Source organism: Lycorma delicatula, chromosome 1 (assembly GCF_047948215.1).
Source record: "Lycorma delicatula isolate Av1 chromosome 1, ASM4794821v1, whole genome shotgun sequence".
Classification (NCBI taxonomy): domain Eukaryota; kingdom Metazoa; phylum Arthropoda; class Insecta; order Hemiptera; family Fulgoridae; genus Lycorma; species Lycorma delicatula.
Genome location: NC_134455.1, coordinates 128607995 through 128621609, shown reverse-complemented (window position 1 = coordinate 128621609; position 13615 = coordinate 128607995). Strand labels below are relative to the sequence as shown.

At 32.5% G+C, this 13615-nt stretch overlaps 1 protein-coding gene across 3 annotated transcripts in view; it reads right to left on the bottom strand.

Moving 5' to 3' along the window:
- Positions 1-13615, bottom strand: part of LOC142322169 (uncharacterized) — a 184507-nt gene that overhangs the window by 44283 nt on the left and 126609 nt on the right. For all 3 annotated transcript variants that reach the window (XM_075360941.1, XM_075360946.1, XM_075360956.1), the window contains one exon: positions 8775-8957. In XM_075360941.1, the coding sequence (XP_075217056.1) occupies positions 8775-8957 (183 nt within the window). The remainder of the gene's footprint in view (positions 1-8774; positions 8958-13615) is intronic.

The following is a 13615-nucleotide window of genomic DNA, read 5'->3' as shown; positions in this document are numbered from 1 at the left end:
TGTGTGCTAACACCAAAATCATTTGTAAGTTGCCAAGGGAATCTCTGGTTCAGTTCTTTAATTTAATTTTCTTTGTAATCATGAACAGAGATGTTTTCAATAATACACTATAACAAAATCTTGCCATCACAGCTAACACGTAAAAAACTTAGCATAGCTGTCAATCTCATGTAATTTAAGAGATACGTGCGACATCAAGTTACCTTAATCATTCAGTAACTAGCAAATTGTCATTTCTATCATTTTATCTACACGAATGTTTAGCCAAGTGCCAAAACATGCCAAAAGTGTTTATTGGAAAAAAAGAGTTGCAATTTGTTCCTATGCTTTATAAAGAATAAAAATTTCTGCTGTAAGTGAAATATAACTTCATTTTTTTCTTTTTCTTCAATAAATCACAGCAGCATTTTTCTGCTAAAATGTCCTTTAAAACTATTATCAGCATTACAATTCTTTGGCTGCAATATAACCTGGATTTTTAGAGGTTGAAGGGAGTTTTAATTTGTCTGAGTTGATCTCTATCTTTTTTAAGGACCATATTTCTTCTTTAAAGTTCTTAATCATCATCATCATATAACTTTATTGTAACTATATCTAAAGTAATCATTATTTAATGTTTTAAAAACATATTTTTACATCTGCCCACTCCTAACAATTGGCTTTTCTAATAGTCATCAGATTTTGACACACTAGAATGTTATACAGTTCTTTTGAAAATTTCCCACCAATACATTTTTCACCTTTATACCTATGCCTTCTGGAATGGAATCATTAAAAAGTTTTTTTTTTTATTGACATTAAATCTTTTTCCACTTTGAAACCCTCATATATTTTTAGCCACTTAACATTACTTACTGATAATTTGATGTTGATGTCTTTTGGTTCTCTGCTAATTTTGCTGAATGTGATTTGATGTTTAAATATACTTAGCCAATCATCAGAAATTTTCAAAAATGATTTTAATTTTTTCTTTGACTGAAAGAATTTTATGTTTACTCGAATAAGTAAGGCATTTTTAAATTTTTCATCTGCATACAAAATGTGAACAGATGGTGCTTGCATAGCTGAATTACTTTAATTACTAGTAAGCTGAGAGCAGCAATAGTTTTTTTGCTCATTTTTAAATTCATTCATTTATTACAAGTGCTATAATTCATGATCCCACTAGGAGTGAAATATGAGGAGTAAAACTATTTTTGATGGCAAAAACAATTTTGTGACTGAAATTCAAGGTAAATTGTGACGTTTACAGCCTGGACATTATGAATGACATTAAAGTAAGGGAATGATGTTCATTTCGAGAAGGGCAAACAAACATTCATGATGAAAAAGTAGCACATCGGCCAAAAAAACAGCAGCAACTGGCCATCAGTAGGACATAAAAGTTTAAAGGTTGCAATACACATAACGCGTGTTTTTATTTAAAATAAGGTCCACTTTTAAATAAAAACAGAACTGAAAATTATGGAAAAATTTTATTACTGTGTTTTTCACGAATTGTATTACTGATTATAAATGGATGAATATAAACAACAAAAAGACTAAACTACTTCAGAAACAGCCGACTAGTAATTAAAATAACTGAGCTCTTGTAAGCACTATCTGCTGTTTACATCACATATATATATATATATATATACATATATATATATATATATATATATATATATATATTCTTTTAAAGTAAATAAAAGGCTTTACACTTTATTTATAATATAATTTATATTTATTACAATCTTGATTTTGTAAAATTGTAAATAATTCCTCAAAATTAAGGATCGTTTGTCCAATTACACAATGCATATGAAATTTAACGCTTTTGATTGCGCTTTCCCATAAACCACCAAAATGAATGAACAGGGAGGAATAAATGACCAGCTTATATCTTGTGTAATTTTGAATGCTTTAATGTCTGGTTTTAGTCTTCCAGAACCGGATAAAATCTGAAACTTTGAAGAATCTTAATATTCAACAAACAGAGGTCTACAACTTTAAGTAAATCTTATATAGCACTTGTTTAGTGCACATGTTTCACTACTAAGATATTCATTTAGAATTAATTTATAATCTCACTTCACAGTCATTTATTGCAACATTTAAAATATTTATATCACGTAGAGGTATTCCCAAGACTTTTCTGATAACAGTTCCAACTTCCGATCTGCCAAAAATATAATTTATAAGTTGTATCAATTTTTATATTCAGAAATCTCTGTTCCAAAATCATCTATATAAAAATAATCCACATATTGTGATTAAACTTCGACTATTGTTATCAGTAACAATAATTACACATGGATACAAAAGATGTAAATTCTTATCAATTTCTAAAAAATGATCTTATCGTTCAAAACTTTCTAAACATAAGGGTACAACAATGCAATTCTTAGACAACAGGTAAATGGGTTTTTACCTGAAGCATAGCCGTTAAATGGGCAGTTAAAATGGACAGTGTGTATGTTTTGATATACGATATAGTGTCAATAGGTTCAGTGCTTAATTGGCATTTTACCATTGAAAACAAAAGATGTGCATAGTGTATAAGTAATGTTACGATTTATCTAATTTATTTTGTGCTCTGTTGACGTGAACTATGACTATTACCTAAACCTATAATTGAAATATAAGACAAAGTTCATCAAAAATAACCCTACACACCATGGCAGATGAAAGAAAAAATGTATAGATTTATCTCTTCAAGAAAAAGAAATCGATCTAGGAAAGGCATATAAGTTGAGTCGGCATTAAAAATTTGGTTCAACAATGTTCATGAAAAGAATGCTCAAGTTAATGGAACTGTTATGCGTCAAAAAGCAGAAGAATTAGTAGAAACTATGGGCGAACAATATTTCACTGTAACTGATGGATGTTTCAACAATGGAAGAGGCAAGAGAATATTGTCTACAAACAACTTCACGATGAAGAAAAAAGTTCCGATTTCACAGCAACTAGTGAACAGAAAACTGAGTGGCCAAAAACTGTTGCTGAATATTCATCCCAGGATATCTGTAATGCAGATGAAACTGGGCTTTATTTTTGTGCAGTGCCTGAGCATACCTATTTGTTCAAAAATTAAACTTCCCAAGGATTTAAAACTTCAAAAGAGCAAATGACAGTTCTTTGATGTGCCAATATGAACCTTTAGTTATTGGCAAAAGTAAAAAGCCACAGTGCTTTAAGGGTGTCAAAAATTTGTCTGTTGAATACTTTTCTAGTGCTAATGCTTGGATGACAAGTTTTATTTTTAACAATTGGTTAAGTGAAATCAAGATTTAAGGCAAAAAACCGTCCTATTAGTAGACAACTGCACAGCATGCTCCAACAAATTGACTCTACAAAACATAAAAATAATGTTTTTATCTTTTAACACTACTTCAATAATCCAATCTCTGATCAAGATATATTACAGATATTAAAAGCCTATTACCACAAGAAAATTTGAAAACAAAATTATACCCGAGACTGATGAAGTTCAAGAGAAATCAGATATAAATGCAAAAAAATTTCTCTTTTAGATGCATTGCATTTGCTAACAATGTCGTGAAAGCGTGTCTCAAAGACAACAGTTAACAATTGCTTTCGAAAAGGTGAATTTTCAAAGATCCATAATGAAGCTTCTGCTGTTATAAATCTCGACTCAGCTGAAATAAATTCAAAACTTCAGGTGATGTGCCTAGAGTTCAGTTCGAAAATTGGGTCGATATTGAAGTGACAGCTGCAATGACATATGTACGTTAAGTCACTGATCAATCCACAACAACAAAAGTTAATAAATGCAGCAAGCAAATGGAGGATGAAGAAGTTGAAGCTTTATCAACTAACGGAGAGATGCAAGATGACTTGAGAATTCTTTGTCGTGGTGTCCAATATAGGGCATCAAATTTTACCAAGCATTATGAGTATGAAGACTATATTCAGGAGTTAATTAACTCCAATAAAAGGCAAACAACTATCAATGAATTTTTAAAGTAAATTTGTTTTTTTTTAAATTGTTGAAAACAACAACATGTGTTGTTTTGTATAAAAATAAGGGTTTGTATTAATGTGCAATAATTTCTTTTTTATCTTTACTTAATGTTATCAGTCAGTTATTGTTAACAAAAGGTGCAGGTCCCATAATGATTACAATAAGCAGACTCCAATGTAACTATAAATAACATTTATATTTAAATATGCTTTTTCTGTTCTATATATATCTCATTATGAGTGAATTCTGTTCTTAAACCTAAATACCATACTGTAATAGAAGATCATTTCATCATCACTGTTTAGTTCCACTCAGAACACACATTTTTGGACATTCATCATCAACTTAAGGCTTCTTATTTTGAGTTTTGTTTACCATAGAATAATATAAGTTTTATGTTTCTCCTAAACAAAATTGCGAGTAAACATAAAATTCTTTCAGTCAAAGAAAAAATTAAAATGATTTGTGAATTAGAAAATGTAATAAAGATTAATTATTAGAAGTGTCCATTCATTAACAATTAGCTAACAACTAACAAAACATCTGCAAGGTGGGTTCCAAGACAGATAACTCAAAATCACAAAGAATCCCAAATTCGCCTTTGTATGTAACTTAAACATTACTTTGGTGAAAGGAAGTGTTTTTTTTATATTGCTTAACTTGTGGTAGAACTTGTATTATTGTTTTGAGCCAGAATCTAAATGTAAAAAGTACGTAACAGAAACATCAGAGTTCAGTCACCAGGAAAAAATTAAAAACCTATATTCACCCAGTAAACTGATGTTAATAGTGTTTTGGAACTATAAAGGTGCAATTTATAGCAATTATATGAAAAAAAAAAAACAACATACAATCAACAGTAAGTATTATTATAACATGCTACAAAACAAAACCGGTAATTAGGAAAAACTATCCTGGTTCTCTCTCAAAAGCATAATTCTGCAAAATTATGATCGCCTCTTACAGATCTAAAGACACAAGGAGATATTTAAAAGTTGGGTTAAAAGAGGTGCTGTAACATTTATCTTTCAGCCCTGATATCACACCATCAAAATATTTTTTTTTGTCCTTTCAAAGAGTTTTTATGAGGCATCAAGTTTAGCACAATGAGTAGATCAAGAATGGCTCTGACACTAAGTAAACAATTCTTTCCTACTGGAATAAGAAAGCTCACAGAAACATAGGAAAGTGCCTAAAATATATCCAGGGATTATGTTGAAAAGTGGGTTGGTTTCATTGTTATTGAATAAATAATAATTTTTATATACAAAAAAAACTCGTACATGCATGAGCATGCACACATAATAAATTATGGGTAAAATGTTATGAATGATAGTAGAGATAGGCAACAGTGTCATTTGTTAAAGGAATGACAAAGAATATACATGATGGACATAGCAGTTTCCAAACAATGATGATAGATGAATCATCAAAAGATATGAATACAAAAATTCATGATTCATGATGGTTGGTGATTTAAAGTTTCTTAATTGTTTATTCTACAGGGTGTCCCATATAAAACGCAACCCATCAAACACTCATCCATGAAATTTCAAAAGTCAAGCTTACTCCCCTACTCGTTACTGAAATGGACTCGTCCAACATCTGAACATCGCGGCGACGCAGTAGAACACTACCGATAGTAACAACAATGCAATCATAACGTTCAGTGTGTATTGCTAGAGACAAGATGGTGTTTTGATTGTTTAGTCGTACTTCAGTATGAAATCAGTGGTTGCAGTGCAAGATTTATTTCGCCATAAGTACCCAGATAAACCAGCTCCTAACAAAACATCAGTATTAAGGTTAGTTGCAAAATTTAGAGAGACTGTCTGTTAATAAAAAGGAACACAAAAGATCTGCATCAGTGTTGAATACAGATACAGTCACTGAAATTAAAGACCGATTACTCGCCTCGCCAAATAAATCAATCAGACGTTTGTCTGCTGAAATTAATTTGTCTAAATCAACTGTTCATCGGGCGACCAAACAATTACAATTAAGACCTTATTGCATTCAAACGGTTGATCAACTTCTTGAGCCCGACAAAGAAAAACGGCTACAATATTGTCAATGGTTCCGTCGATTTCTGCGTGAGGGAATTAATGTTATGGATTCGTTATTTTTTCACAGATGAAGCATGGTTTCATTTGGATGGCTACGTAAACAGCCAAAACAGTAGAATTTGGAGTGCTGAAAATCCCCACATTCATCACGAAAAACTACACGAAAAATTACACCTGCAGAAGTTGGGCGTGTGGTGCGCGATATCGTGGAAGAAAATAATTGGTCCTATTTTTTTCGAGTACACCATTAATGCAGAATGATATCAGGATATTTTATTTCAGTTCATTGCACTCTTGGAAGAGGAAGACAGACACTGCTGGCTACAACATGATGGTGCGACATCGCACTACGCAGGTTCAACTTCTGATTTCGTTGAGGAATTCTTTGGTAATCGTGTTATTGGTCGAGGCTTGTGGCCACCAAGATCTCCAGATTTGACTGCGGCGGGATTTTTTCTATGGGGTTACCTCAAAGAAAAAGCCTACAGCAACAAACCGCAAACACTTGAACAATTGAAAGTCAATATTGAACAAGCTGTATTAAATATCCAGCCACAAACTTTGAAAAAGTTGCAAGAAACGCTGTAAAAAGAATTGAAGCTTGTATTCAAGAAGTTGGCGGCCACTTCCAATATTTACTCTAAATGTAAGGTAATGGATGGTAATAATAAAAATTACATTTACATTTACACATGCCTTTTGATTATTTCAATACCTACCAATATAAGGTTGGGTTGCGTTTTATATGGGACACCCTGTACTTCCTAACTTTTCATCATGCTTAATAATTTACAACATTGTTACTGATAAACTTGAATACAAAAAATTGTGTGTAAAATAGATGCTGAAAATGTTATTGAATAACTGTGAAACTGAAAATACATAAACTGTGATCTATGAAAATGCATAACAGAAACATCTGGTTTCAGTTCAAATCTTCTTGCATCATTCTGAAAATGAAAGATATGACCTATTTGATCACATTATTAATAGGGATGAGAACTCAATTTCTATGCAACTGCCAATCTCCATAGTGGAGAGGTCTCAGCCTTTCACCCAAAGGTCCTGAGTTTGAATCCCAGTCAGGCATGGTATTTTTCATACGCTACAGAATTTAATTTCCATATCCCACGCATAAGCTTCATGTTTATGCAATGATATCATCAAACCAAAAAAAAATTTCAGACTCAAAATAACAGTCACTTATGCAACAGTGACAACCCCTTCAAAAGCAAAGAAGTTAAGCAAGCACCATCTGTTCTAAAAACCATGTCCATATTTGCTGGGTTAAGAAAAACATGTCAATTGATTTTCTCACATGCAAACAACTATTATTATGAAACCCTGCTGAAACTTAGATATGCCATTCAAAACAAAAAGACACTGCTTGCCATCCAATGGAGCCAAGACCTCACTCAGAAGTCAAAATAGTTCCACTGGTAGAAAAATACGGCTGGGGAAGTCTTGATGAATAGATGACCTAGACCTCAAAGGAAATTCTAGGGTTCAGGACCCTAAAGTCCTTAAGTCGCAGCAAATGATTATTTCTTATTTATGCATTTAATCTTTTCGGGACTGCTGTTGCACTTACCCAACTGCAGTAAACTGTCTGCACAGACTACAGTCACATAAATTTGTTTTAGAACTCTATTGTTTAAGTACTATCATTGTGTTAACGCGACTAATATAATTCTTTCACTGACATGAGCTGCACTCTACAGGCTTTAAAAAGAACTATCTGCACTACTGACAGGATGCAGCAAACAGAAAATAGAGAGAATAAAATCATGTTACTAGCGTTCTAAAAGCCTATTAGATTATCTTGAGATACACGTGTAAATTTTTGTCTTTTATTTGGTGGATTTTTTTTCATTTGAAATTGTAACTGGGGGTTTCAAATTCAATTTCTGTTGATTATTAATATTATTATTCAAAGTTGATGCAGTTTCACTACTAATAAATACACTAAATCTAACCTCACTCGCAGACATGTTATTATGATTACCAAAATTATCACTAGAACATTTGCTTTCATATCCATCACCTCAATTTTTGTTTAGCAAAATTTTAATTATTTCACTTATATTACATAAATTTCATGCATTGTCCACACAACGAGAAGTAATAAATCCTGGACACAAATGCAAAGAATCTGCCATGTTTACTAACAGGGGTTTCAACTTAGTATGTGCATGAATCAGGATTTACAATATGTTAATCCTGAACAGGTTAAAGAAATGGGTTAGGTTTCAGCACTAAAAAATAACTGAAAACTGAAGAACAACATTTCTAAGCGACTTAAAACACAAACGGCAGACTTTTACAACAATGGAATAAGGAAGCTGTTGAAACAATATCAGAAACGTGTAAAATCAACAGTGATTATGTGAAAAAGTAAAGTTTGTAAAGTAATTTGGCTAAAATAAATCATGTTTATCTTTTAGTGTTGTTTTAAATTCAAAATGCATCTTAAAAAACATGTCTCATATTTATCGGTTGAAGACAAAATTCAAGAGCAAGGAACAGCAATCCAGGTTCTTCAATACATGGGATAATTCAATGTATATTCAATAAGGTTGAGGTAAGTTTGAAAAAAAGTACAATTTTTTTTAAAATTAGAAATAGGTATTTGAATCTTCAAAATGAGTGACACGAATCATCACAGAATTTCTCACAATATCTAATAAAGTTCAGACACTAAGAAAAAAAAGTTTCATGGAAAAATACATCTGAAGATTTACCTGTTGTGGCTGGCCCAGCTTGTTTTGCGAGATTTCGAAGAGCTGCGGCAAAGGAACGCCCTCCTGATGTAGGACCACCTGGTCCTGGTCCTGGAACAGTATGACCCCCTGGTAATGGTGCAGCACCACGGTGTTGCTGTGCATGTTGCTTTCCAGCTACACTCACCTGTGGTTTTGGTAACCCTGTACATATAAAACAAAAAAAATTTTATTTTTTAAATATCATATTTTTAATATACTAAATTATTATATAGACTGAATGATTTTACATTTCAAATAATATAATTAAATTCAAAATATATAATCTAAGCCACCTGTGAAAGGTTTTACCAAAATTCTGTATGGGTACAATTTTTTCTTGATATACTGGTTCCTGTTCAATGATAAGAAGAAGCTCTAAAGTATTTTTGAGCTCAAGAATATATATAAACTAGCCACTATATTGAAAATTAACTTATACTAATATCTAATGCTTTTCACTGTCAACTGAACAACAGGAAAAAACTGTATTACAAAGATAGCTTTTAGACAGGTGTCAGTTTCAGTTATTTAGCTTTTTTAACAACCACCATATCTTTGTGTAAAGGTACTGCACTATTTTATTCCTAAAAAAGAAAGAATTTAATGGAATGTAACTTTTGACATCAAGACAATACATTAAAATTTTTAAGTCAATCACCATGGCTGATTAGGTGTAGCATCTCAGCATTTTGTGTGGAGGTTCAGGGTTTGAATCCTGGTCAGGATGACATCTTTTCATACACTACCGATTTCTACTCGGTTAATGGCGTTGTTGATACCAGTCTTTCATAAAAAAAAGAAAAAAATATTATTATTGAAAATTTTATCTATGCTTCATAATTCAAGATATAATAATCAGGTAAAAACTGTGATTCCCATTTTGGCTTATAACTGCTGCTGCCTTTAAACTATAAGAATTAATTCTCAGTTATTTGAATTTTTATTTTGTTTTTTTACTTTAATTAAATGCTCTCTCTCTCTCTCTCTCTCTCTCTCTCTCTCTGTGTGTGTGTGTGAGTGTGTGTGTTTTCATAAGTTATGATTTTATTAAAATATTATATCCTGCATTCTTCATGTGATACCTTTCATTTACATATTTTTTTTTTTTATTTTTAGTGGCTATAAAAAGAAGTCATCTCTACACAAAATAAAGTATTACACACATGGCTAAGAAAAAGGGTCAAAGATAATTACAAAGTAGTAACATTTCATTTTAACTGCTGGGTTGACCTACATTAAAACATGAAGCAAACTTAAACTACAATAAAGTACTAACAGCAGCGTATACTACAGTACTATTCAGTTACGAGAATTATAATCTACGCTAATTTAACTAATGTTGCTAATATTTTGAGTCATAACTACATCATACTGTTTACTGTTTAAAACAGTGGTTCCCAAACTTTTCCAAGTTGTGGCGCCAATTTTCAATTAAAATTTTTCCATGGTGCCCTACCCTAAGTAAAAATATTTTATTTACTTGTAAGTAAGAGATAAAAATAAATAAAACTCGTGTATCTTCATTATTTAACGTTTTTTTTTACTTTATTAACATTAAATTAATAATTATAAATGTCTTCGTTCAAATAATTATGAAGCTTTTACAATATTTCGCGGCGCCCCTGTGAAGAGGCCGCGGCGCACAGTTTGGGAGTCACTGGTTTAAAAAAAATTATACAATGAAAAACATGTAACACTCCGGTATGTGGATCCGCCTAAAATAAAATTCGTGAAAAGCGAGTTACGGCAGTACATAATTTATGCTTTATTACATGAATGTTCTTAAGAACCGACAGCAACAGAACATTACTATATTAATAAAACAGGAAACGATTGTTTATCATGTTACGGTAATTGAGCTCGTTTGTGTCGGTGGTACAAACTACCCTGACGGAAGTGATTTATTCGGCAAGCACCAGGCGACGAGGACGCAAGCAGGCAGGCAGGCAGACAGACAGGGTGTTTGTGACACCTGGACGAACAGGAAACGGCACAGCTGTCGTCTTCCAAACCATCATACCACATCACTACTCTATTATGAGAGTATTCAAACGATTAACCAACAACCGGTAATGCCTTACATTTATATCGAAATTACCTTAAACTCGCACTTTCATAACGGTAGTTGTCAATTTACATGTTACTTATCTCTTTAAAAATATTCATTCTTTTTAACAACTTCAACAAATAATGCAAAAATGGATCGGTTATAAAATCAATCTCTTATACCATAGTATTTTTAAAAAACTGATCACAGATATGCCGTAACTGAGTATAGGTTAACATCCTTTTTTCCACAAGAATAATTGAAAATGCACTTGTACTAATATCAACTCGGCTACTTGACTACTTATCAAGTGTATTTTTTTTAAATTTCTTATTACAAAGAATGAATTCTTTTTTATTAAAAAAATCTGGGATATAGATTTATTTTATCATTGCAAAAATCCAAATTACGAGTTGGTCAAAAAATTTAAAAAAATGTTTCACACCGTTTCAGTACAATGATACGGAGAATAGAACTTGAAAAGTCTAGAAGAATAATAAATCTGAATGTTTAAGTAATGAATTTAGATTGTTAACAAACATTCAGTTGAAATTAATTTTTAAAATTTTTACGGTAATAATCTGAGTAGTTTTTAAACATTTCATTACCTACCAAATTCTCCACAGACCGTTTCTTCTTCTGTTTATCATGAACTAAAAGTATGTATTAAAAGAATACTAAGACATTAAGTCCATCAATAGATTATCTAATTAAACCACTGCTAAAACTGACTCCAGGTAATAAAAAACCTCGCATACGCCGGACGAATTAATGGTTGCCGATCGATCACCCGCTTTAAAGAGAGCTGCCAAAAATAAGTTAAAATTTAATCCGTATTGTTTAAATGTTGAAGTCCAATTAACGTACAGTTTAAGGTGTGAGAAACCCAAATCTGACTAGCATAAAATGCCAAAATATTAATTTGTTCACAATTTTACGTTTATAAGATTACGCAAATAACGTGTAAATAAAGCAAAGTAAATAAGATCGAGTAACCCACCGGGTTGATCTAGTGGTTAACGCGTCTTCCCAAATCAGCTGATTTGGAAGTCGAGAGTTACAGCGTTCAAGTCCTAGTAAAGCCAGTTATTTTTACACGGATTTGAATACTAGATCGTGGATACCGGTGTTCTTTGGTGGTTGGGTTTCAATTAACCACACATCTCAGGAATGGTCGAACTGAGAATGTACAAGACTACACTACACTCATACATATGCTCTGAAGTAATACCTGACGGTGATTCCCGGAGGCTAAACAGGAAAAAGAAGGTTTTCTACCTGACAGAACGGCTCGTTCTTCTTCCAGGAGGCAACCGTAAATGGTATCGTTTATCTGGACGTGCTTCAACATTTTTTAATTCCTCAATTAGACGGTCGATCATGACCAAGAAGGACGCCAACTATCAGCAAGACGGGGCACCACCTCACTACTGCTTATAAGTCGTCCGAGAATTTCTTGATACTCGATTCCAAGGTCGGTGAATTGGCGTGAAAATCCAATTGCATGACCATTTCTCCCCCTCATATTTTTTCTTGTGAGGTTACATTAAAGATGGCTTTTATGTACCACCTTTGCCTGCTGATCTTGTTGAGTAAGATTTTGAATTAATGCCGCAGCTGCAGAGGTAACGCCCGACTTGCTGGTTGCAGACTGGAATGAAATCGACTTCAGGTGGGATGTACGAGAATGTCGCATTATAAATGGAAGCCATACCGAACTAAATGTAAATGTTGGGCGACAAACTATGAAATGAGACCTCAACCAAATCTAAATAAATCTTTACTATGTTCAGCCTCCGGGAATTACCTTCAGATATTATTTCAGAGGATGAATGAGAATGATATTTATGAATATAAGTAAGTGAAGTGTATTCTTGTACAGTCTCAGGTCGACCATTCCTGAGATGTGTGGTTAACTGAAAAACCCAGATACCAAAAAATACCGGTATCCACGACCTAGTATTCAAATCCGTATAAAAGCCTTTACTAAGACTTGAATGCTGGAAGTCTCGACTTCGAACTCAGCTGTTTTGCGAAGACGCGTTCACCACTAGACCGACCCGGTGGGTTATTAAAATCACCTACAGAGCTATTGCGTCACGAGACAGCGCAAAGCGAGTACACATCATTCTAAAGACATTTTCAGTTAATTGTTACTACACGATAAACTAACATTAACAAGTGAAACTCCACAAATAACTCAACCGGGTGAATGGAAGAGAGAAAAGAGGTTGTGTTATTAATATGGCACGGTAGACGGGGAAAGCCAGTCCTTTATGTCAACAGCAAACGACCGAATCAAAACTTCTATTCATTAAAATCTATCGACACTGAAATTACGAAAGTTACTGTAATAATAATGAGAAATCCGTTATACTTTTAATTTATTAGTTCTCAAACGCATAAGGTGTATGCCGAAATATTATAATTTATACAAAAGTATCTGAAGTAAATAATGCCTTACAATATTTTAAATTACGCTACGTTAATTAGACCGAGGTAGTTATTCTACAACAAAAATCTAATGGAAAGATCTTTTCCATTTAAAGAAAATAAATAAATAAAACATTTTTAGTTCCTGATGATGGAGTTTTATTCTGAAAGTGCTTGAACAAGTATATATAAGAATTGTTGGTAAGTGGATGTTTTAATTATTAATTAAATATCTTTTCATTGACTATTCTGTGGAACAGAGAAAACAATGTACGTACATATTCCACTTTTTCAACTACTTACTTCATTTACACGAAGGATAAACCAACACACAAACAGG